This window comes from Pistacia vera, unplaced genomic scaffold (assembly GCF_008641045.1).
Source record: "Pistacia vera cultivar Batoury unplaced genomic scaffold, PisVer_v2 Contig1510, whole genome shotgun sequence".
Lineage (NCBI taxonomy): Eukaryota > Viridiplantae > Streptophyta > Magnoliopsida > Sapindales > Anacardiaceae > Pistacia > Pistacia vera.
The window spans coordinates 1-25,990 of record NW_022195587.1 but is presented as its reverse complement, the minus strand read 5'-3'; the positions used below and the strand labels follow the sequence as shown (position 1 = coordinate 25,990).

The 25,990-nt window shown below is 35.8% G+C and overlaps 3 protein-coding genes across 3 annotated transcripts; 1 reads left to right on the top strand and 2 right to left on the bottom strand.

The window, feature by feature from the left end:
• Positions 1-12,969: 12,969 nt before the first annotated feature.
• On the bottom strand, positions 12,970-14,119 carry LOC116124342 (protein EXORDIUM-like). The gene has a single exon (XM_031410063.1). The coding sequence runs from the start codon at positions 14,016-14,018 to the stop codon at positions 13,071-13,073; it is 948 nt and encodes a 315-aa protein (XP_031265923.1). The 5' UTR covers positions 14,019-14,119; the 3' UTR covers positions 12,970-13,070.
• Positions 14,120-14,824: 705 nt separating this feature from the next.
• Positions 14,825-19,718, bottom strand: LOC116124343 (glycosyltransferase-like KOBITO 1). Its single transcript, XM_031410064.1, has 11 exons — positions 19,232-19,718; positions 18,313-18,462; positions 18,147-18,199; positions 17,836-17,944; positions 17,609-17,743; positions 17,421-17,465; positions 16,813-17,000; positions 16,279-16,420; positions 16,011-16,057; positions 15,795-15,882; positions 14,825-15,476 (listed from the first exon to the last, which is right to left on the bottom strand). The coding sequence occupies exons 1-11, from the start codon at positions 19,610-19,612 to the stop codon at positions 15,198-15,200; spliced, it is 1,617 nt and encodes a 538-aa protein (XP_031265924.1). The 5' UTR covers positions 19,613-19,718; the 3' UTR covers positions 14,825-15,197.
• A 2,082-nt stretch (positions 19,719-21,800) lies between these two features.
• LOC116124344 (ubiquitin carboxyl-terminal hydrolase 24-like) lies at positions 21,801-25,984 on the top strand. Its single transcript, XM_031410065.1, has 7 exons — positions 21,801-22,152; positions 22,680-23,390; positions 23,711-23,898; positions 24,368-24,615; positions 24,842-24,987; positions 25,282-25,458; positions 25,730-25,984. The coding sequence occupies exons 1-7, from the start codon at positions 22,138-22,140 to the stop codon at positions 25,916-25,918; spliced, it is 1,674 nt and encodes a 557-aa protein (XP_031265925.1). The 5' UTR covers positions 21,801-22,137; the 3' UTR covers positions 25,919-25,984.
• The last annotated feature ends 6 nt before the right edge of the window (positions 25,985-25,990 follow it).

The window sequence follows — 25,990 nt, the reverse complement described above, 5'->3', positions numbered from 1 at the left end:
GAGTGGATTTTCAATCCCAAGCATCTTTAGGTAAGATCCTTGCACTAAGAAGTGATTTTTCATTTTTAAAGTGTTCAATTTTGATGGTTTGTGTTCATAGGATTTAAGAGGAAGAGAGTTTGATCAAAGAAGATTCTTAAATGGTTGGATTGCTCATATCAAAGGTAAGTAAATCCTACCCTAAGTATGATTTAAGTTATGTTGTGTAGAGAATTTTCTTTATGCATATAAATGTGCTATGTGTGGAGTTGTTGATGGATTTGGTGTTGAATGATGATTAGAACTTATTCTTGAGAAGTTGTGTTGGCATATTTGATACTTGATGAATGTTTGGATGAGATTTGGAAGAATTGAAGTGGAAATTTTGGAGTGTGTATTTTTGGCAGATTTGGTGTTAATTATGGAGGACGCTATTCCAAATTTTTGGTGGCCTAGAGTAGATATAGAAGTGTAGCCAAATTACTGTAAATTTGTGCACATGAATTGTTTGATGAAATGCCAAAGAGAAGTGCATGTATGAGTATGATTATGTGTTACTTTGGGACGAGTTTGTAGATGGTAGAGAATGACATGTTTGCATTCCATAATGCATAAGTGCATTTAAACATGTGAATTTAGAAAGAATTATAAATATGAAACCATCTACATGTATACATATTCATAAGAGCATGAAAAAACACTAAAATATGTTAAAGAGAAAACAGAAAGAAATGAGAATATTAAAGAAATTCAAATCTGAATTTTTATTTAAAGAAGTGTAAAAAGATAAAAAGAATAGAAGGTTGTTGCGATGGGGAGCCCGTGAGTGACATAGCCCCACATGCATGCCGCCTTTAGTGAGCGGCCTCAGAATTCAGAAAGAAGAATTGTCCAGTCTGTTAGAAATGCATGTGGATGAGGACTGTACCCAGAATTAGAGAATTCACTCACACAGCCAAGGCTCCAAATCCATGCCTCAACCGAGTTTGATCAGCAAGAAAAGAAAGAAAGAATAGAAAGAAAAAAAATAAAGAATAGAAAAGAAAGAAAGAATAGAAAAGAAAGAAAGAAAGAAAGAAAGAAAAGGGACTAGAAAACAAAATAAGAAAAAGATAGAAAAGAAAATGCATAATCTATGTATTTGTGCATTTGCATCATGAATTTGCATAATACCATGCTCATTATCATGAGTAGGGAAAATTAGAAAATTGAGAGAAAAACAAAGAATAGAGAAAGAACCGAGAAAGAACAAAGAGAAGAACAGAGAAAGAATAGAGAATACTCGAGAAATGAGTTGTAAGGAAAGAAAATTCAGAACTTAAGCAACGGGGAAAGAAGGGTAGCATAACGGGTTTACTTACTGAGCAATTGTTGTTTTCAACGTTTTTGCAGGTAAGGTGAGTTGTGGTCGCTCGGAACATCACGTAGTGGAAGGGTTGGGCTACACTATCAAGTTGCTATTTTGAGTGTATTTTGTAAATATTTGTGTATAAAGAAAAATTAAATATGGGCCCATACTTTATTACTTGTTTATATGTGTATTTTCTTATATATATTTTTAATGAGTTTTATTGATTATTTTACGAGTATACTAGCTAGAAAGAAAGTATTACAAGTATTATCTTGACCTAGGGCATATATAATACGGTAAGGCTATCATGGCATTGAATAACCCTATCGAAAGGTGGTAACTGATTTCACATGTCAAGGTTGTTTGGTGACACTTTGGTGTAGCGCATGGGTGATTGTGATTCATGAGTTCACCAGATTGACCCATCAAAGGCTTCCATATAGATGGTAACACCAGTGTCCAAGAAATACATCCTTTAACAGATGGTGGTACATGTGGTCCTTGACGTCACCAGAGCGTTGTGCGTACCTGTTGGTGTAGTTTGACACTTACCAAACATAATCCTGAGAGAATTATCAGTAAGAGAGTGATTGGCTACATCAAGAAGTACATCACGACTATGGTGGATCGTCAAAGGATTTGTCAGTCCTGTGTATAGGAGATATTATCTCTTCCGATGAAGGACAACGACCTTGGAATTTGTAGCCATAATGGAATCGAGTAAAAGCTCGATTAGTCGATTAGTTTGATAACTGAATTTGAAGAGGTCAAGGTGGTTTATATTTACTTCTATGCTTCAAATTATGACAGATAATAGATGATGAAAGGATTTGATTGCAAGATAACCATACTATTGACAGGTAGTGAATTACGCTGAATCCGAATTTGTTGGGTGGCCTTAATGCCGTATTAGGGGCCAATCTTTGTGTGTGTATGTAATGAGACAATTGATTGGGTGTCGATCACGGTATTATACACTACCGGCATGATGAGGAGCCTTCGGGTTGCACATATGAAAGGCAATCTAAAGAAAAGAATAGGTGAGGGCGTTTTCATCATTTATTGATGAAGTGGTATTTTGGTAAATCTTACAAAGCAATTAAATTTACTGGAAAGGTTGTCACCTGGATCTAATCTCGTATTGGATTTAATATGTAAGAGTGGTTATTTATTTAAATATATATATATTGTAAATAAATAAACCTGTAATATTTAAATAAATATATCGGTGTATATATGTTTTAAATATTGAAAGAACGTTATTAAAGGACAAAAATAATAATGGGGAAATACCTGGGATATGATTTTCTTCCGGAATCATGGATAATAATGAATTAATTAGTGGAAGGGCATTATTGTAAATAAACCTTCAAGGGATTTTTAAGGCAACCCTATAAAAGGGCACTTTTCCATAAAAATCAAATAACACTCTCTCATTCCTCTTTTGGTTGTAGAGAGCATAGGTTCATTGAGAAAAAAATTTCTCTCAACCCTAATCTCACTCATCTTCTTTGGACCTCTATAATAACTGCTTTCTACTAATATACTCGTAAATACACATAATAAAAATACATGTATAATAACAAAAGTAGTTGGGCCCAAATTTTTTTTTTTTTTTTTTTTTTTTTTTTGTATTAAGATATGTACATTCTTTACATGGTACAAAATCTCATGTACAAAACCATCAAAAAGAGTAGACAGTGTGGCTAATGTTCCCCGCTTGCCAATGTCCATCCAACTGCATCCTTACCTAGTTCCTGCAAAACATAGAAAACAATGGGGTGAGCACGAAACAATGCTCAGTAAGTAAATCCTCTATTCCTCTATTCCCTAACTCTTTTCTTAATTCTTTCCTTACGTTACTCTCTTCTCATTTTCTTTCTATTCTCTATCTCGGTTTGTCTATTTCTCACAATTCTTTCTCTCTGTCTCTGTTCTTTCTCATGCTCTCTTACTCTTTGCCGATGGGACTCGGTTATACATGGATTCGGAACCCTTGGCCATGTGAGTGTATTCTCTCTCTCGGGTACTCTCGGGTACAGCCCTCATCCGCATGTACTCTCATGGGCTATACCAATTCTTTCTCTCATGCTTAGGCCGCTCTCTCAATGCGGCGTACATGCGGGCATACTCTACCCATCACTCACGGATTCCCTATCGCACAACCTATTCTTCTCCGCTTTAGCACTTCTCTTTCTTTTATTCTCTCTTTCTCTTTACTCTTAAAGTGTTTTACTCTTAGAATTCTAAACTCTTTCTCAAGCTATTACACAAATGCAAAATATATGCATATGGATGGCTCATGTTCATTAAATGCACTCATGAAAAGCAAATATGCAATGTTGCAAGAATTTAAGGTTCCTTACTCATACTCATGCTCTCTTAGGCATTTCATCAAACAATAAGTGTGCATACAAAAACTCTACTTTAATTGTAACTCTACTTCTTTCTTAACCATCCAAAATTGGGGTAACACTCCCTTGAGTCATCACAAATCCTGCCAAGGAAACACACTCCAAATACTCTTCTCAAATTCTTTCTAAATTCATCTAGACTTCCATCAAATTCTATCAGCACAACCAACCCTTCTCATGGTGGAAATCCAACCATGAACCATCATAAAACTCAATAACAATTCCAATTACTTTGTGTGCTGTCGTAGGCAACCAAGATTAAAAACCTTCCTAACCTAACTACTGAACTGTAAATAGGGTAAGCAAGGGTCGATCCCACGAAAAGTGTCTAGCCGAATTTTTGATGATGTGAATAAGGCTGGGGGGTTTTGAGTAAAACAGAAAACAATCTTAGCAAAAATCAAAACAAAAACAATTCAAATCGAAATCAATTAATATTACAAAACTTGGTCTCCGTCAACATCCACCATCAGAATCTTACAGCTGATCATTGATGCAAAATTAAATCAATTCATACCTGAATATTCACCGTTGGAACTATTTTCCTATCTCTCCTTAATTGTAGTTAATTAGGAAACAAGCGATCTTAATTAATCTTACCACTAAACAACCCCAGACAAGCGCTCAAGATATAATCTAATGGCAGCCTTAAGAATTAGAGAAATCAATGAAGCTAAACAACACAAACACAAGCGGTTGTATTTAATTTAGTTGAATGTTCTTCTTAAGATTACTAATTCCTGACACAGCAAATTATTAACCCTCATTGCTTCACAAGTTAGAGGGATCAAACAATCACGGATTTGATATCAAACTCAGCAGTAGATTGCAACAAATAATACACTAGTAGGCCTCCTAGTAATTAATTGCATCAATCATGAAGATATGCATAGAATAACATTCAATACTCAAACACGAAAATTGAACATTAAAATAAAATAGATTAGATCTCACAGTTGGTTGATTCCGAGGTCTCCGTTTCCGATGACCAAGTTACAAAAGCTTTAGCCGCTCATGGCCATAATCAAAACTCAAAAGAGAAAGAAAAATTCCAGAAAAGAGAAGAGAGAGGCGTGCTCCCCCTCAAAAACCCTAATCTGATCCCTTTAGCCAAAAATCTAGTTCAAGTATTTGAATCCCCCTCAATCTCCTAAAAGAAATATTCTAATATCCTAAAATAACATTAATCTTAATTTGATTCTAACTAATTGAAAATAAGATAAAGTCCTAAAATAAAATAGGAAAGTGGTGATTCTGAGCTGTAACTTGCGTGCCACATGTGTTCAAATCTTCCAATAATAAACTGCCCAATTGATTTGCATGACAAGGCAGAATGCTCCAGGACGTCTAGTGCAGATGCGTCAATTTCAAGCTCGATTACAACCTTGATTCAGTGAGTATCTCTCCAAACTCAAAACATTAAAGTTGTAGATATATTTCTTAGCGTTCCACAGCACTTTGAATCATCTCAATCGGAGCTCGGATGAGAGATTTATGCCCAGATTACGAAACAATGTTGAAACTGTCCAAATTCACTTAATTAGTTCCGTTTTGCAATTAACGCTTCCATTTGCATCCTAAATCAAAATAGAATAATAATGAGTACATCTAGGCAACAAATACGTATAAAATACTAAAAATTAAAGTGGTTAAATATGATATTTTGCATTCTCATCATTACTCATCTCAAGTATAAAGTTTTCATGCAAGATTTATATAAACAATCTCTACACATAATTCAATCACTTAAATCTTAGCTTAGGTTGGATTTACTTACCTTGTGATTGAGTGCCTCCACTAGAACTTCTTTTCCTTTGGTAGATAGTCTTTTCTCTACAACTTTAAACAATAACACTATAAGACTTCAACACATCAATAAGTAAGTTTCACATCTAAAGCAAAAATCCTTACCTTAGGATGCTTTAGATTAATCTCTACCAAAAACTACTCAAAAGCCTTCTAAAAATCCTTGAAAGATTGAATGAAAAGTTGAGAGAAAAATGGTGAAGGGGAATAGCGGTGGAAGAGAGAAAATGAGGGGTTTACTAAAACTCAATCCTTAATATCTCATTTTACAATCATTCTTTCCCATTTTGGCCTTGTCCTTTCTTAGACATTCCATCTTTGTCCTTTAATTCATTACAATCAAACCCCCAACTCTAATACATTCTCCATGAAATTTCCTTACGTTTCACTCCCCACTTTAACTACTAATTAGGGGTAGAATGGTCACTTTGCCCCTCTCTAGAAACTTCACCAAACATTTCAGTCGGAGCTTCACCGCGGCGAAGGCTCTTTCTTCGCCCCGACGAACAATTACAGAACCTATGCAATTCCAACACCTACGTCGCCGTGTCAAAGATTATTCTTCACCCCGACGAAGTCTGGAACACCAAGATTTCACCAAGTCTTTACAATCTTCAGGGCAACCACTCAACCAAACCAAAACACTCATTCAACTAAAGATCAACTAAACAATATTAACAACATGTAAACTCAATTAAGTGAAAATCAATGAACATTTAGGCAATACTACATACTTTAACTACGTACCTTAAGTGGGGCGTTACAACCTCACATCAAGATATAGTAAATCTCTTATGTTGATCCTTGTCTTTGTGTAGATACTGGTGGTTCAGTCCTACACTTGGATTGTGAGCGTTCTTCATCTAGATCCTAAAAAAGAGGTGGAGCCTCCAAACGTGGGTAAGGTTCTGATTCATTCATTGGGTCTTATTGGTTTTATAGCATATGAACATCGTTATACTCATATTTGGATTTCGGGCTTAATAGTGTTTAATCGGTAAACTTTTGTTTTCCGCTATGTTGTTCTTCGATTAAAACACTAACACAATAAAGTGGACACTACATGTCACCACGTACACATAACAAATGTACTTCTCTACTACGCCTTGACATATTTATCAACCTTCGCTTTGGTGAACAAGCAAAACACATCATTTAAGTCGACCTATCACTATTAAGGAAAACTCAAATGAAGTTTAACCTCCCATTGGTAGAAGTGTGCCCTTCTCTTTAGCGAACAAGGTTCAACGAACAGTGGGTTGATCAAACTCATGGTGATGGAAGGCTTTTATTTAATGACTTAATATACTTTATTGAGGTGTTTTTATTTTTGCGATCTCACCAATTTATTTTCTTTTTAGAATGTCATTGATAGCATGTTATTAAACATTCAACCTTAGCGTGCATTCTAATCATAAAAGTAAACGTGCCGGTATACGACCTACCTAAAATCGATTTCCTTGAACATAGAGGAATTGATAGGTTAACCTAGGGTCAAAATAAAACTTGGGTCTTCAAGTTTGCCTCTTCATCGCTCCTTCATTTCTTCATCATGATCGTTACATAAGGAATTTATAATAAAGAAAATCCTATTCTAATTTACATTAATAATCAGAAAACCTCGCATTACATACAAGGGGAGTAGGATGAGAGGAAGAAACACATAAAGAATTTAGAGGGAGGTAGGACACACAGGTCTGATTTATTTAGAAATTTACAAACTTACCCAAAAATCAAATAAACCATAAGTCTCAAGCTCATTGTAAAACCTCCCTCCAGTCAGGTATCCTCTGAATATCCCTCAATGAGAATCCTGAGGATACATGTCTGGAGAACGAGTTGTATTTAGAAAAAAATCTGCATAAGGATAATAATAATAATATCCAAAACATGCATATAAAATGTCATGCAGGATCCAAACTTATAATTTACAAACTTTAAGAAATTACACAATCAAAACATATTTATAGGGTGGAAGCTTCCAAAGATATTTCACAAATATTTATCATTTACATTATTTANATGGTAAGTCATGTCATCTGTACGAGAAAATGATTTGCAATTTATGCATGAAAATAATAAATATATAATTTCTTTCGTTCTCGTACAACTAGTCAAAATACAATGATAATATCTTCGACTGTGAGGATGTGGTTTCTATACATGAGAATTCAAGGCCAAAAACTCTATTGTCTATTTATTATTTTTACGAGAAAAACAGTATTTATTATTTTTATTTTTATCTATAGGTAATAGGTTGTAAGCCAAGCAATAGTAGCTTTTCGGTGGTGGTCAGCCATGGGTTTTTAACATGTTTTGAAACTAAAATATATATAAAATGCTGTCATGAAAAAACACAAATAATCTTATTCTTTCAAAAAATAATAATGATAATAATAATATATTTACCGTAATACAGTAAAGAATACTGGTCCAACAGAGAGCAAGAGTTGAATGAAAGGGAATTAAAACTTATGTATTATTCTCTTTCAACAATGAGATTAAATAGTTACAAGATATAGACTTGTTCCTAAAGTTTAGGAACTAGAATGACTAATTACAAGAAGGAAAGATTATAGGAATCATGTACAACTAAGAAATATACAAAAGAGGAAATAAAATATACAAGGGGAGAAAAACGTAGGAGACTGATAGCAATGATTTCGAAACACTCCCCCTCAAGTTGGTGCATAGATGTCGCACATGCCCAACTTGTCGAGACACCGACTAAATGCTTGATTGGATACTGCCTTAGTTAGCACATCTGTAAGTTGATCTTCAGACCGAACATAAGGCACCTCAACGATTTTTCCTTCCAGTTTTTCCTTGATGAAATGTCTATCAACTTCAACGTGCTTAGTTCGATCATGTTGAACTGGATTATGAGCAATATCGCACGCTGCCTTATTATCACAATATAATCTCATATTACTTACCTGCTTAATATGTAAATCTTGCATTAAATTCCTGATCCATAATAATTCACATATTCCTTTAGCCATCCCTCTGTATTCAGCCTCAGTGCTGGATCTAGCTACAACCTCTTGCTTCTTACTCCGCCAAGTAACTAGATTTCCACCCACAATGTGAAATAACCAGATGTAGAACGTCTATCATCAACTGATCCAGCCTAATCAGCATCGGTATACCTTTTAATATCCAAGCAACTTTCTTTTGTAAACATAATACCTTTTCCAGGAGATGACTTTAAGTATCGCAAAATGCGAATAACAGCATTCATATGGTCTTCCTTTGGGGAATGCATGAATTGACTGACAACACTTAATGCATAAGCCAAATCTGGTCGAGTATGTCCAAGATACATTAGTCTGCCTACTACTCTCTGATAACGTTCTTTGTTATCAGGGATTTGATTCGAATCCATACTTAGTTTCAAATTTTCCTCCATGGGAGTACTAACTAGACTGCAAGCAGACATTCCTATTTCATCTAATAAATCTAAGGCATATTTCCGTTGAGACAAGAAAATGCCTTTCTTCGACCTTGACACCTCATTTCCTAGGAAGTATTTCAATGGACCCAGATCTTTCATTTCAAATTCTTGAGCGAGATGACTTTGTAACGTATCCTTTTCTTCTGGATCATTTCCTGTCACTATCATGTCATCAACATACACAATAAGAGCAGTGATTTTCTCTTTATTATGTTTCAAGAAGAGAGTATGATCCAAGTTACTTTGTTGATATCCAAAAACCTTCATAGAGCTAGTAAATCTGCCAAACCAGGCTTTAGGAAATTGCTTTAAACCATACAAAGACTTTCTCAATTTGCAAACCTGTTGACTTCCTTTAATCTGCATTTTACATCCGGGAGGCAATTCCATATATATTTCTTCTTGAAGGTCTCCATGCAAAAAGGCATTCTTTACATCAAAATTGTGTAATGGCCAGTCAAGATTTACCGCCAGAGATAACATGACACAAACAGTATTGATTTTGGCAACGGGTGCAAACGTTTTCATATAATCAACTCCATAAGTTTGAGTATACCCTTTAGCAACAAGTCTGGCTTTGAACCGTTCGATAGTTCCATCAGCTTTATATTTAATAGTGAAGACCTATCTACACCCTACTGGTGTCTTCCCTTCAGGTAAATCAATAACTTCCCATGTTGAATTCTTTTGGAGAGATTTCATTTCTTCATTCATCGCTTCTTTCCACCTAGGATCTTTCAAGGCTTCCTGCACACTATTAGGAATAAATACTACAGATAATTGATTCACAAAAGATTCACATTCCTTTGAAAACCTATGGTAGGACACAACATTACTCATGGGATATTTAGGTTTGGAGGTAAGAGTAGGTTCATAATTTACTTTAGGTATACCTCTTGTGACTTGATTTGGTAACACTTTTATATGGGTTTCAGAGTTTACCTGAGGTTCGGAGATGGACTCGGCTTCGGGAGACAATTGATTAAATGATACAGATTGAGGAGAGGAAGCTGTTACTTCTGGTGATGAAGAGACTGGCGGTACTACTTCCATTTCATTCTCATTGTCTACAATATGACCTGCCTCATCATTTAAAGTATGACTAATTTCCTCATTTTGACTTTCCCAGTTGCCATTACTTGTAAAATCCTCCAAGTCATCTAGAGTCTGCAGTTCATCTCTACTCTCCCCCTAAAATGGAGACTCAGGGACAAAATAATACATTTCATTTTCATGAAAGGTAACATCAAGTGTAACATACATCTTGCGAGAAGGAGGGTGATAACAACGATAGCCTTTCTGATACAAGCCATAGCCTACAAATACACATCGAATAGCTCGAGGTTCCAATTTATTTCTCAAAGATTTGTGAAGATGTACGAAGGCTACACATCCGAATACTCTAGGTGGCAGATTTGGCACGGCAGGAGAACTTATAGTCTCATGAAGCACATGGAGAGGAGTCTTAAATTGTAATGAACTTGATGGTACACGGTTAATGAGATAGGCTGCAACTGTGACAGCTTCACCCCAGTAACTGGTAGGCATGTGAACCCCAAATAAAAATGCATGTACAACTTCAAGAAGATGACGATTCTTGTATGCATGTACAACTTCAAGAAGATGACGATTCTTGTGTTTTGCAACCCCATTTTGTTGGGGGGGAGTAAGGGCAAGTCGTTTGATGAGCAATACCATGTAAATTCAAATATTTTTTTAAGTCTTGATTAACAAACTCTCCACCGTTATCAATGCGAAGAACCTGCATATGAGATTGATATTGAGTTGCTATCATCTTGTGAAATTTCTGAAACAAAGAACTAACTTCATTTTTTGATTTCATCAAACAAACCCAAGTCATACGTGTGTGATCATCAATAAATGAAACAAACCAGCATGCACCATTTAGAGAAGAAATCTTTGCAGGACCTCATACATCCGAATGAACAACCATAAAAGGTACTGGACTTTTATTCATACTAATTGGAAAAGTAACACAATGACTTTTAGCCAATTCACTAATATCACACTTAAAACTAGAATTAGTCAATTGAGAAAACATCTTTGGAAATAATTTTTTTAAATATCCAAAAGAAGCATGGGCTAACCGCTTATGCCATAACCAAATTTTAGAGTTTTGAACATTGCCAGATCTTTCAACTGAGAATGGTTAGGATAATTGATTCGAACTTGCCGAAGTCAACTCAAGATAATAGAGCTTCTCTTTTCTAATACCATAGCCAATTGTCTTCCGAGTCCGGATGTCCTTAAAAACACAAAAGTTAGGCCAAAATATCACAATACAATGCAAAGTACATGTTATTTGAGCAACATACAATAAGTTATAGTTAAGAGAGGGAACAACCAAAACTGAATCCAAGTTTAAATTTTCGGTAAGAGTAATTGAGCCTTCTCTAATAACATGAAAAGGGGTACCATTGGCTGTGGACACTTTGGATTGTTTGGATGATTTCATAGACTGAACATGATTAGTGTCAAAAGTCATGTGATCCGTAGCTCCAGAATCAATTATCCAAGTACTATTACTATTAAGTGTGGAAACATTAAGAGCCTTACCAATATTACCTGAAGTAGCGATTAATGATGAAGATTCTTCAAGGTTGCTAGAAGGTTCGGCCACAACAACAGAAGCATGAGGCTTTGTTTTTTAATTCCGTTTAGGTGCTTTACTAGGATCCCACCAATCTGGATACCCAATCAGTTCATAGCACCTTGACTTGGTATGTCCAGTTCCACCACAGTGAGTACACATGCGTTCTGATTTTGAAGTTCATATTTCATAGTTGTGATTATGCGATTCAGATGATTGGTTTTGATCAACAATCTGTTTTGGTCCAGAGTTGAGGCTTTGTGTCTCCAAAGTGTAATGTAGTTGTTAGATTTGTGTGGATTACCTGTTATTATGTAAAAGACTTACTGACAGTGGTTGTAACAGTAAGCTAAAAGTATGTTATATTCAGTTTTTGTTGGCTAATGAAGTATGGATTAAGTTCTTTTCAGTTCTCCTTTTCTTTGTCAATTCGGCATAGCTTAGAACACCAACAGAGGCAATGAAGTCTGAGACAATTGCACGCTGAGCGGGACTGAACTGTCCATACCAAATCAGATTAACGGGGATATTCCCGGAAAGTAGAGGACCACCATGGTACGGAAACAATTCTTTTACTGGTTCCGCTTTCAAGTTAAACTGAAGTGAAGTTGTATGATCCTACAAATTGAAGATGAATACGGGGGTGATATAAATAGCTGTCAAAGACAAAGTTCCTAGGAAACAAGTGCCTGCAAGACCACGCGTTGGTTTTGTTAATTGATGGTGCGCCGCTACTCTCGCTTTCAAACGAATATATGTCATAAACAATTAAACATCACCGTGTATTGCCAACCAAGGGGAGAATAGGACAACGAGAAGCCAAATATGGTGAAAGACAGTGAACATTTTTAGTGCCATCAAATTGGAGCACATTCAATGTTGCAAAAACGCGTCTATGACTATGAATGTATTGAGGATGCAAAAGATTTCAATTTTCTTTTTCTTTTTTCAAATATATATAATGTGATCATATGAACAATGAAAGAGAACATGGAAGACATGACATGTTAACTATAATGCATATCGTGAAGCAGGTTTTAAGTACATAACATGGGCTATATTTGAATTTGGTGATTGTAAGTTCATCAAATTGTTTATAGTCATCATTTGACAAGTGACAGTTATTCCAATTGGGTCCATCTTGTTGGGGATGAAGGTTTCTTCTGCTAGATCGGTCTGTCCGAAGTATGGGCATATCTCACTGTAAGCCGGCCCTAGCTCAAGAACTGTCCATCAATTAATGGGCCATTAGTTGTAGCACTAAATCAATTATGGAATGAAATTGCAAATCGTTGACACAAATTCTCGTCTGAAAAAAGCAAACCAGAGCAATTTGCTCTTCTATTATTAATCCGCAATTGCATAACAAATAAATAACAAATCAAAGAATTACACTATCTCCAGCTATATAATTAAGTATACATTCTACTAATAATCTACTAGACTATTCCCTTCTTAGACCAAAGTTGAGCAAGACGATGTAGAAGGATCATACAGAGCAGGAACCAAGTACTTCCTTCCATTAGCACCATTTGCATTGTAGCTAGCACCAGTTGTAGGGTCCACCAACAAGTTACCTGCATAACCAGGATAAGCCCCTTTGCCATAAACACCAGGACAAGCTGATGCAGCTTCTAGTGGTGCCTCTTTTGGACCCTGAAAATAGCCATTTCCAAATGGGTTCGTGGCGGTTCCGGCTAAAAGACCAGCCAAGTTGATCACCATTCCATCAAGACCCACGTCATTGTTTGGTGCAACCAAAGGTGGGCTCTGTGGTCCGTAAATGGGTTGGTGGAATGGCCATGCGCATTGACCTGGGCACTGAGTCTCGGAGTTACCAACCCAGATATAAGCGAACTTGTAGTTCTTGCCCTTAACTTGGCCACTCTTGGATCCCGGAGCAGACCCATGAGTCCCACATCGACTCATGCAAAACCCATCAACGGTTACATCAGAAGATGTTAATACAACATTTATGGCATCTTTTTGCTCACCCTTTGAGGCCAAAGTTACGATATGTTTGTTTGAGAGCGATTTTCCAAGCGAGTACTTGTCATCAACGATTTGTTTTCCGAGAGAGAGGGAAAGACTGTTTTTTTTGGAGCTTAGGTGGTAGTATTTCTCAGTGGTTTTCCACCACGAGGTTACTGAAGGCTGATTGGTTTTTGCTGGTGAAGAAGAAGACAGTGAGGTGATGAAATCTGAGATGATGGCTTTCTGGGAAGGCTTGAATTTGCCATACCAAATAAGATTAATGGAAATTTTTCCAGACAGAAGAGGGCCATTGTGGTATTGCAAGAGTTGAGACCCTTGATCTTTTACAAGCTCATTAAGAGTTCTTGCAGCAAAAGAGATTTGAAATAGAGAGATCAGAAGGAATAGTTTGAAAACAAAAGAAGCCATTTTTTTGAAGAGAAAAAGGCTAAAGATTTTAGAAAGCTTAATAGCAGAAGAAGCTGAGAAAGATTTGTGTTTTGTGTGTTGAAGTGAAGAGAAATGAGCAGTATATATATAGATGGAAGAAGTGAGTTTAATTTATTGTTTAACGTGTTTTTTATAAAAGAAAGTGGGGTTTAGGTGCATTCAAGGAACCTGCCAGGAAAGAGACAATAAAGTGAGTGTATGTGAGATGGGTTAGCCATTTACGCGTCCCGACTTTGCCAGTAAGATAAAGAAGACCCAACGGTACATCCAAACGCGTTCTTATGCCCATTTGCTTATTGCCAGCTATCTCAATTCACACTTCCCAAATACACTCAATAACCATACCAAATCTTAGGAATTCCGTTACCCTCACCAGAACTGTAACAAATGTTGGAGCCTCTCAGATTGCAACTATACAGCAGTTATTGAACCTCCATTCGGCATTAAGGTATCAGTAACACATCAAGTCTTGCACTTCAAGACTACCGCAAAGAATATCTCTTACCAGGTTACCGTCTCCACATCCCACAAGGTGAACACAGGATTCTAATTTGGCAGCCTTACTTGGACGGACGGAGTTCATGCTGTGAGAATTCCGTTATCCGTTAGAAGTTAGAACACAAATCCTGGCACCTGATGACGATAATTGACTAAGTAGTAGGTATGCAAGAGATCATGTTTCAGTTAATTTCTTCCCTGTTTTTGTTTGTAATTCAGTAGAGGTTCATGTATTATGTAACAGGAGTTAGTCCTGTATTGTAAGTCATGTCATCTGTACGAGAAAATGATTTGCAATTTATGCATGAAAATAATAAATATATAATTTCTTTCGTTCTCACACAACTAGTCAAAATACAATGATAATATCTTCGACTGTAAAAATGTGGTCTCTATACATGAGAATTCAAGGCCAAAAACTCTATTGGCAAAATCAACTTGCCATGACCAGAAAGACCAATATAATTCTCTCCTCAGAATGTCCAGCAGCGCTTGGTGAAAGATCGGGAAGAACCAATTGAACCAAGGACAGATATACCACAACAATAACCCATTTGCTCATCCTTTTCTCTCCTGATTCCTCCCTTCAATAGGTATTTAGTTAAATTTGGCCATTCAAAACAGGAAGGAGAAAAATAAGCAATCAAGCCAGGAAATCTATCACATGTCCATCAGATGGTCATCATTAAATCCTGGGGGAGACAATGGTGGAACAGCTGCTTCATAAGACTCGACTTCAATATCCAATACCTTCCGAACAGTTGCCTGGTACTCTTTGCTTCTACCAACCTTTCTCGAGGGGTCCGATTCAGAGGCAACAGCTCTTGATGAGTTACTACTATCAATGGATTTCAAAAACTTGTCCTTTGAAATGGTTGTCTGGGCAGATTTAATAACAGAGGTGAAGACACCTGACTCCCTCAAACCTTGTATTATGGCCTGACATGTACAATGGAAAAGAATATTGATAAAAAATTAACAAAAAATGGGATCCGAGAGAGTTTTGGATTGTTGGTACTACACAAAAATAAGCAATTCTTTTTCTTCCAAAACAAATCCCAAGAGAAATGCAAAAGGTTCTCTGACTATTAAAGTAGTAACCGCATATGCAGATTTCGGACATTGGCCAATGTATGGTCAATTGATGAATATGACCAGTCAATTCACTAACTGTAGTTTTAACCCTTCTTTTTTTTTTTTTTTTTTTCACTCTTATTCTGTCAAGTATTATTTAAAAGATATCATTGTCATGCTTACCATGGGAGCATATACACGAGTTAGAATTCCCTTCCTAAGGAGTTTCAACTTCAGGTCCTTGTCACCCCACACAACATGCTCATGGTACCTAAAACAAAAACAGCCAAATCTTTATTGATTAATCAAACAGAACATGTAGCAATTGTATGCATGAACTCATTGAAACAAAACATGTAGCAATTGGGACAAAATTAGTTTTAGCATTCAAGTATTTACCAATTTATCATTTCCTCCTCAGTTGCAGTTGAAGCAATTATAAATGCCTGCAAGGGATAACATTAACTTAAAACAGCAAATGAGTTATCAAAAGGAACTAAAATTGAGAACAAACTTAACAATTGACAAACTATAACCCCAAAATTCTTCATTCATTTCAGCAACAAAAGAGGAATGGCCGCACAAACTTAATTTTAGGACTTGGTAAAAAAGAAACACATAAAATGCTGAAATAATCAAGAAACAAAAAGGACAACACTGAACTCACAGATCTATCAAATTCCAACATAAAGCATCTTTTGACATCCTCCTTTGTAGGCTTGCAGCCACACCTATCACGTCTGGATGTCAGGTCAGAAAATTTGGCGTACGTATAGTGTAGAACAGCAGCCTCCTCCAATTTAATCTCACTGAAAAGAACAGTATTGCACAATTATTGCTGTGAAGAAGTCATTCAGAAGAACAATTGTATTTTTGCTACCATTACAATTAAACAACAGCAAAACAAATAGCACAATAAGGATTACAATGGCACATAATCACATTAATGTACAGTTTTAATCCTTTGGAAGTGGAGGAGAGGGAGAGGAGTGAAATAAACAACTTGTATTTGCTAAATTTGAGAATAATATACTGTTGCTCCATAAAATTGCTATCTTCTTCAATGAATATATATACAAATCTCTCCCCCCCAACAATACCTACTAACATCTGCTCATGTGTGACATTGTAAAAAGCAATCATATGCATATGCATGTGTAATGATGTATGCCTTACTAGATTAACATATCAAATTACATACTTTGGGGTTTTCATATAATTGTGCCACCTATGTGCACCGTTAGGACGAAGATGATCACGAATTCGAGCAACTGATTTTCCGTTTCCATAAGTCAGGAAGTAGTTTGGGTTTCCCCGAGTAGCTTCTTTATACATGCCAAAGTATGTATCCTTTAGAAGATGGTCATAGTTCCTCTTGAACATTGATACCTGTTCACAAAGATACAGGAATATGAAACATACCAAACATATTATAAAATAAGTCAATCATCAAGGACAAGCAAATATGATGCTATAGAAATGGATTTTTGCTTTGCAATGAAAGTGATCTCCCAGAACATTTAGCGGTATCCAAGAATAATTTACCACCACTGTTTCATTAAAACATGAGAAATTTCCCATAATATAATCTCTGTCATTTACTGAATTAATGAGCTCAACTTCCAACCCAAAATTTATTACACTGACTAGTCCAATTGGTTGAACACATGTTAACTAATACAAGATAAACAACACATATAATACAGTTCCAAGGTATATATTTCTGTCAAAGGTTAACTCAAACTTCAAAAGCTCAATCTGTTAAACCAAGACAAAAGCATGGACATTGAAAAAATAAAGGAGAAAAACCTCGCTGAAAGGATCAGTGATGTCGTCTCGTTCAACACTGCTCTCCTGCAGGAAAAAAATATATATCATCATCTATATGTCAAGCCATATCATAGAAAGAACATAATGATTAATTTGTCATTGTTGTAAATTCGTGATTGATATTATCACTAGCAAAGCATTTTAATAGTATAAATAATTCCACTCACATAATTTGGAAATATAACCATATCCACATTTCCAGGCACATCAAGAAGCAATTGCCTCAAAGAATACTCACGAGCACCAGCTGGATGTATTAATTCGTCCGTGTCAAGATGAAGTATCCAATCCATGCCAGCATCCTAATATTTTCATTAAGTAACAGAAAATGTATATCAGATTAAAATCAGTACTCATCCAGCAATAACTAATGACAATGGTTCACAAAGCATACCCTTGCCATAACAATAGCCATTTCCATATTGAGAGATTGCTTCACAAACAGCTCATAATTGCAGGGTTTGTAAAAGAAACTTGATAGCCATGTCTCATTCCAGATACGGCTGATGATCCCAAAAGAAAACAGAATTAGTATGTGAAACAAAATATCTCAAAAAGAGGCAAGATATAAGTCAAGTCCAAAAGGTTCCAAGTAAAAAGTTGCTTGAGCTAAACACGGATAAACTGTGAACAGTCTAGACTGGCTTAAAAACAAATAAGGGATATACAGAATCTACAACAGTAAAGATGGCAAATTCAACCAACCTTCTAGCCTGTTGCTCCTCTAGCTCTTTTGTTCTGTAAATCACTTTCACTCCCTGAGAAAGAAATGCAATTTTTAACAGCCACAAAAATTAAAGAAAAACAAACAGCGTAATGCAAATCAAAGTGGACCTTACCTATGAAAAGGAAATTGTTATTTTTAACTCACTGGAATAGATTCCAGAACTTTAGACACATCAGGAGATGCAGCCTTTCCTTCCACAAAAAGGAAAAAGGTTGTCACTCCAATGACCTTGTGATAGAACATCCATGGCAGAATCTGCTCCAAGCCAGCTGATGTACTTGTTGTAATACATATCTGCATAAAGGCATAAACAATCATCCCATTTATACAAGGCTTGTACAGATAGATTAAATAGTATAGTTCCATTAGCCAGAGTTCATTATAAACAAAAAGTAGGACACCTCATATTAAACCAAAACAATACAACAATTTTAAGGGAAGATTACCCAAAGAACTGTATCTGACTTGACGCAGCAATCAAACTCACAATCGAAGTTTAGTTGGTGTATAGTAATATACATTGGGTATCATCATTAACTTCACTATATGATTTCAATATGGTAGCAAGTAGACAAACGAGCAAAAATATCGATTAAATTAAGAATTTGAGCTCAAATCGGAACTTTTAAGATAACATTGAATCAACATAGGAACCTCCAGTCTCAGTAATCTGGAAATGAATGCAAAGAGCAACAAATCAACTGCCACTAATTAGTTTAAGAATATAATACAAGCTCAACTTCCTCTTTATTTACTCAGATTTCAAGCTAACCAGAAAAGATATTAGTAATTAAACTTTCCTCTCAAACCCCAACATAATACACAGCAACAAAAAGCAAACTTTAACACAGATCAACCCTTAAATCAGGAACTCCCTAAAAACACCAATCAAACATTCAATAAGAGAAATCTCAGCAGCGTCAATCAACAAAAATGCAGAACTTAAATCAGATCAGTATCAGAAAACAACATTTTAACAAAAATAAAAACAAACCACCATAAAAAGAAAGAAAGAAACCCTAACTTCAAAATCCCACAATCGAAAATAGTTAAAAAAGAGCACCTTTGGCTTCAAATCGGAGTCAAAGTCAAACTTCCAGTCTCGGTAATAAGGAAAAGAAGGCGAAGAGCTCCGTATAAGTTTAGTACAATCGGAGCGCGAGAAATGCTGAGCTTTGGGCGACAGAGAAGAGGACTCCATACCAGGAAACACCTCATGGTTTTGGAGGTGGGAGCCATGAGGAGCCCAGCGCGAGACGGTTGAAGTAGCGGTTGCCGGATCAGTAAGGCCGGCGTCGCCTTTCCATTGGAGAAAGAAAGCCAACAAAGCGAGAGAAAGAGGAAGGACAGTGAGAAGTAAAAGTAGCCTCGAAGTGAACGAAGATTGCGAAGAAGAAGAAAGTAAAGGAGTAGCACGGTGGTGCTGCTGGTAATAAGTTGGCATAGTGGTGGTGGAGACTTGAGAGAGAAAGAGATCTCTCAAGCAGTGTTGTGTTCTGTAAAGATCAATAAGATGAACAATACCAAGTGTAGTTGAATTTTGATATGAATTTTAACGGGTTTGTTTGGATGTCAATTTCAGAAGAGATATATATCCATTTGAGAGTGTTGAGAGCCTGAGAGGGAGGGGAGGAAGACGAAGACCAACTACTTTCTTCTTTTCTAATTTACTGCTAAACAACTCAGATTTGACAGTTTACCATTTTCATCACCCAATAATTGTTGATACATACATTTGCACCTATCAGATAATTCGAACTTTGGCGCGATTGGAATGGATATGCGCGTGATTACGGATAATCAAGTATTGAATGCAATCAAATAAATGGAATAGATATGCACGTAATTACGGATAATCAAGTATTGAATGCAATAAAATAAATGGCAACGAGAATTTTTAAAATGGTTTAGCAAGGTAAATTTTTAAGTTTACGTTCACTGTTTTTTGTATTTGCTGCGAGAACTTACATTATTTATTTTTCATCATTTAAGGGGATTTATATATAAGGTTTATACAAAGGAAAAAGTGTCTAATATTTTTCCGATTAAGCGCTGTGATTGCGTAGAGAATGTTGTTGATTTAGTCAATCCCGCAATATCTGAGATCTAAAGTTATTTGGGAATTGATTGAATGATCATTCAGGTTATTCGCGATTAGCTTGTGCTGAATTGAGCTGTATGTTGACGAGTTTATGCTGAGTTAGACAACCGGTAGAATTAGACTGATCATGGGTTAAGCTATATTCTTGTGGTAACCCAAACTTGATGGAAAAATCACACACAATTAGTAACTGTTCAATGTTTTTTCTTAATTTTTTTCTATTTATATTTATATTTTTCTTTTTCTAGCTTGATTACCAAAGATAATATTACTATATTAGATTACTTTCCTCCTCTGATACGAGGATCAATGAATTATCAAGTGATTCATATGGCTGAAAGAAATTTATAATAAGAGGAAAGAGTCATTGTATCAATCCAATAGCTGAATAGATATTGTCCATTTTAGAACTGCAAACCTTTACACTCTTATTCTTAAACGTTAAGCCCAAACAATAATGTTACAGACACCGAGACTTTACACCGAATTACGTGTCTTATAATTCACACCAATCACGTTTCACGTTCACAAATATTTTATTAGTGAACAACTGTTCATCAACTATAGATGACCGTTCACTTACGATAGACTCCTGTCTATATTATATGGACGGGAGTCCACATTTAAAGGACGTTCGTTCATCGCTAAATGAAAAAACAATGTAAACAAAAATAATGGATAACCGTTCATAGGTTATGGACGACCATCTATAAATAAAAGATGAGCGTCCACATATAATGAACACCCGTCCAATCTTTAAATAATAAAATTTATATAAACAAAATTAATGGACGAGCTTTCATATGTTAATGGAGGCCCGTCCATTATTAATGGTTTTAAAAAATTATAAACAAATTATGACTTCTCCAAAAATTCATAAATTTGTTAATCAAGGACTGTCATCCATAATATATATATAAACAGGCGTCCCTAAATTTTGTTTATAATTTTTTAAAACCATTAATAATGGACGGGCGTCCATTAACATATGAACGTTCGTCCATTAATTTTGTTTATATAAATTTTATTATTTAAAGATTGGACAGACGTCCACTATATGTGGACGTCCGTCCTTTATTCCATAACCTATGAACGATTATCTATTATTTTTGTTTATATTATTTTTTTTATTTACTAATGAACTAGCGTCCTTTAAATGTGGACTCTCGTCCATATTGAATGATCGTCCATAATTGATGAATGATCGTTCACTGATAAAATATTTATGAACGAAAAACGTAATTGGTGTGAGTAAGGAGACACGTAATTCGAATAAGAGTCCCGGTAGCATTATTGAAACCCCAAAATGCGTCCTATAAACTTATTAATTCTATTTAAACACTATTTTCTTTGAAAAAAAAAAAAAAAAAAAAAACTGACTTCCGTGTCTGACAAGTTTCTATTAATTTAAACAAAATATATAAAAAGCGTTTATTTAATAAGACAGCAGCCAAACAACACCCTAAGCCATTGTCCTTCTTTGATAAGGCTAAAACATTAAACAAATCAAAATCCAAACCCTAGAGGGTCACAAACAAACTGAATTTCGGGAGTTTGTCATCTTCCCGTATAAGGGTTTGAAATACAGTCGATGCTTGGAATTAGAGAGCTAATCGAAAGAGGAAGAGGAGAGGGTCTGTTTGTTAAATGCTCTCTCTCTTCTTCAAATATAAAACACTCTTTCTTCTTTTTTTCATGTCTTCAATCAACACTCTTTCTCTCTCTTCTTCTTTGTGTGCTGCACCAGTGTGCTCTCAAACCCTAGCTCGATTCGTTTCTCATCTCTTTTCTATACCTCTCGCGTTTTCTCTCTTTAATCCTTGTCGTTTTAGGTCTCCGGTTTCTAGGGTTTACGTCGCATTTAAAACATGACTGATTCTAAGGTCAGTTTTTTTTTTGTTTTTTTGATTTTTTAATCATTAAATTGGAAAAAAAATATTGGATTTATGTAATTTATTGAATCTTATATGCTTGGATTTATTGCAAACTAGTTTATTTATGAATGAAAGCTCTGAGATGTATTAAGAATAAGAAATTAACCAGCTTTTCTAAAGCTAAAGGAAGAAACAGGAGAAGTTGTAGAATGGGCTGAACATTCTTGAATTGTGAACGAAGTGGTAGTAAGAGTATTGGCTGGTGTTAGGTAAACAATTTCTTTTTGTTAATGGTGAAGGATGCCTGGATTTATGAAGCTCTAGTGTATTCTAACTATCTTGTTTAAGGGTTTATTTGATTTGGATGTTATCTCTGTTTACATAGAATTAGTTTATAGAATGTTGTACTCCTTGTGATTAATCTAGCTTTACTAGGGTAATGTGAAGAATGCTGTTGTTGAATGATCTGGTTGTTGTTGTGTGTGTTGTTCTTCTAAGTTCTGGCAGTTCACCGGGTGTTTTTTGTGTGATGGCAGGTACTACTGTTTGGGTCATTCACTGAGGAAGAGACAAGGTCATGGCAGGTAAAACGATCATCTGAAAGTGCTAAAAAACCTGTTTCGTCAGGGAGAGCTGAAAATCCCGTGGAAGAGAAAGATTTGCTCTTTGGTTCTTTCGATTTGACTGGAAGTTCTTCAGGTGGTTTGAAAGGTGAACCAAGTGGACAGTTAGGTACTGCAGATGGGCCAGTTGTTCTTCAGCCCTCAACTCCTGTTAGGAAGGATGATAAAATAAAGATTGTAACCGCACCAAATAATCAGTTTCCAGGAGCCTTGGAAGGAACTATAGAAAATGGAAACATTAAGAATTCTACTAATGGCACTGCCCTCAGTAATGGTGTTAAAGAATTGAAAACAGACGGTATTGATTTAACCTCGTTAAGCTTATCTCAGAATGAAGGCGGTCATTCATATTCACACCCAAGTTCAAAATTTTGTGTCCTTGATGGTGTAAGTGTAAAGGATGGGTATCAGAATGGGACTGCATATGGTTCATCAATATCCGTGTCAAAACAGGAGGTCTGGAAGACAACTAGTGAGCCTGTTAAAAGTGCTAGAGACTTACTGCCCAGAGGTTTAATCAACTTAGGAAATCTATGCTTTCTTAACGCAACTCTACAGGCTCTGTTGTCCTGTTCCCCTTTTGTTCAGCTCTTGCATGAACTTAGAACTCGTGACATACTGAAGGTTAATTCCTTTTCATGTTCTAAATTTTATTTATCTGATGCTGAAGATGGAGATGCTTTGTTCATGGCTGTATGTGTTGAACATGTCTGTCCTTAATTTTCTTTTGGTCTACTCATCTATTTTATACCTTCTGTATACTTTAAGGTTATGTATTTTTTTTTTGTGTTGTTTTGTTATATGTTTAGTGGATCTTATGATTTTGTGCACAAATCATAAGCAAATCAGCTGATAATAAAATTTATTACATTGTTAATTTTGTTACTAAAATTTGATATAGCTTGAAGCTAAAGCTTTAGTTTTGTTGGATTGTAATTTGTTAGGTTGGATATCCCACTTTAACTGCATTTTTTGAGTTCATCTCTGAATTCGACAAGTCTTCTAGTCCAAGGATTACGAAGAAAGATGTGGCTTACGTTGAAACTGGGAGGCCTTTTAGTCCTGCCATGTTTGAAGCTGTTCTTAAAAATTTTACTCCAGATGTGCCAAGCAGCATATCCGGCAGACCAAGGTTTGTGTTCTTGGGATCTAGTTGATCTTCTCTTCCATTTATCATTAGATATTTCTTTTACTTGGTAACAGTTTAGGCTTGAACTATAAAGTATTGCTTGCTATGCTGTGTGGATCTAAAACTTATTTATATCTTCCTTTTCAATTAGGATGATTCTTTTTTTCTCCTTTTGTATTTCCATTCCTTGATCTTCTGCTGTGCTGCTTTCTGTGTTCTTCACTGTAATCATATTCCTTCTATTCTATCCTCAGAATGCAATTACTGTGGTTGGTAAACTGTATAATGTTACATGTCGGTTGAGTTGACTAAAATCTTGAAGATATGGTGAGGTGGAACTTGAAAATGGGTTTTTACTGGCTAATTACTTGGCATCTGTTGCATCTAGACATTCCTTGCTATTACCTATGAACTGTATTATGATCATGTGGGTGATCTGGAAGTTGGTTTCTGACATGATTATTCTTTTCAGGCAGGAAGACGCTCAGGAGTTTCTAAGTTTTATAATGGATCAAATGCATGATGAATTACTTAAGCTTCAAGGACAGTTTGCTAACACCAATGGAGCCAAGTCATCTCTTGTCTCTTCTGCTGAAGATGATGAATGGGAGACAGTTGGCCCAAAGAACTCATCTGCTGTTACAAGAACACAAAGCTTCGTTCCTTCAGAGCTTAGTGATATTTTTGGAGGACAATTGAAAAGTGTAGTGAAGGCAAAAGGTTCGTTAATTTCTATGGGCTTAAGAAATAGAAATTTTCCTCAAATGGTTTTCCCACTTTTAGCAAATTTTTTTTTCCTGTTTACAAGGACTTAAATAGTGATAAATTGATTACCTTTGCTAGCAAAAGTGAACTCTTTCATATTTATGTTCTTGCAAAAAATTTCCCCTCTGCAGCATATATCCTGTAGTTCCTTCCTTTTTATTTAATTTTTGTGTCTTATCAGGAAATAAAGCCTCTGCTACTGTTCAACCATTTCTCTTGCTCCACCTCGATATTCATCCTGAAGCTGTTTGCACAATTGAGGATGCACTTCATTTATTTTCTGCGCCAGAAAATCTTGAGGGATATCGAACTTCAGTAACTGGGAAGGTAGTTTAGTCTATAAAATTGTTTTTATGATACTGTATGGTATGTTTGCGTTCCTTTTTTGTATGCGTAAGGACCTCTTATCATGTGCATGATGTGTGGTTCACTTCCATACAAGTAGCTCAATTAAATGTTGATTACATTTATTTAGATTTGGTCTCTTAATATGTTTTTTGGATCCAATTGCTACATAAAGCCCTGAGTTTTTCTTAAAGTGTTGCATATCTTTGTTTGCTGGCTATTGATAGATCTTGCTATACATGCATGATATTGACGATTGTTAATCCCAACTTTCAGGCTGGAGTTGTGACTGCCAGAAAATCTGTTAAAATACAGACCCTCTCAAAGATAATGATATTGCACCTGATGCGATTTAGTTATGGAAGCCAAGGGAGCACCAAGTTGCTTAAACCTGTGCATTTTCCTCTTGAATTGGTCCTGGGTCGAGAACTGCTTGTTACTCCATCTGCTGAGGTAATGCAGTAATTCAATATTGACCTTTGCTATTTCTGGTTATTGCTCATGGTCATCAAAGGCCTTTGACCCCAATTCCCTTAACTGTACTTGTAAAGGAACTCATATTTAATGCTATTTCAGAACAATGAGAATTGAAGTCCTTTCATCCATAGCGATCTAGTTTCTGAGCAGACTTCTTAATATTCCATGAAACAAATTTTCAGTGTTTAGAATACCGATTCAGGTTTAGTAACTATCAGCTGAGTTCCCTTCTGCATTCCATTTACAGGGCCGAAAATACGAACTTGTTGCCACAATTACCCACCATGGAAGAGAGCCTTCAAAAGGGCATTACACTGCAGATGCTCGTTATTCTAATGGCCAATGGCTACGTTTTGATGATGCCTCCGTGACTGCCATTGGGACAAGCAAGGTATTGCATGACCAAGCATATGTCCTCTTTTACAAACAACTGTAGAAGGTTACAGAAGAGTTTTGTCATCAACAATGGAGAAAAAAAAGTATCTAAAATACTTTGTGGATATATGGA

What these genes read in the sequence shown, in the direction of transcription:
- LOC116124344 (XM_031410065.1), top strand. An exon ending in AAGTGTAGTGAAGGCAAAAG is followed by an intron (nt 24,616 to 24,841) that starts GTTCGTTAATTT and finishes GTGTCTTATCAG; the next exon opens with GAAATAAAGCCTCTGCTACT. An exon ending in GAACTTCAGTAACTGGGAAG is followed by an intron (nt 24,988 to 25,281) that starts GTAGTTTAGTCT and finishes CCCAACTTTCAG; the next exon opens with GCTGGAGTTGTGACTGCCAG.
- LOC116124343 (XM_031410064.1), bottom strand. Translation starts at nt 19,612, where the DNA reads ATGCCAACTTATTACCAGCAGCACCACCGTGCTACTCCTTTACTTTCT. An exon ending in TGGCTATTGTTATGGCAAGG is followed by an intron (nt 17,744 to 17,835) that starts GTATGCTTTGTG and finishes TGAAAATATTAG; the next exon opens with GATGCTGGCATGGATTGGAT. An exon ending in TCACTGATCCTTTCAGCGAG is followed by an intron (nt 17,001 to 17,420) that starts GTTTTTCTCCTT and finishes CTTTGTGAACAG; the next exon opens with GTATCAATGTTCAAGAGGAA.
- LOC116124342 (XM_031410063.1), bottom strand. Translation starts at nt 14,018, where the DNA reads ATGGCTTCTTTTGTTTTCAAACTATTCCTTCTGATCTCTCTATTTCAA.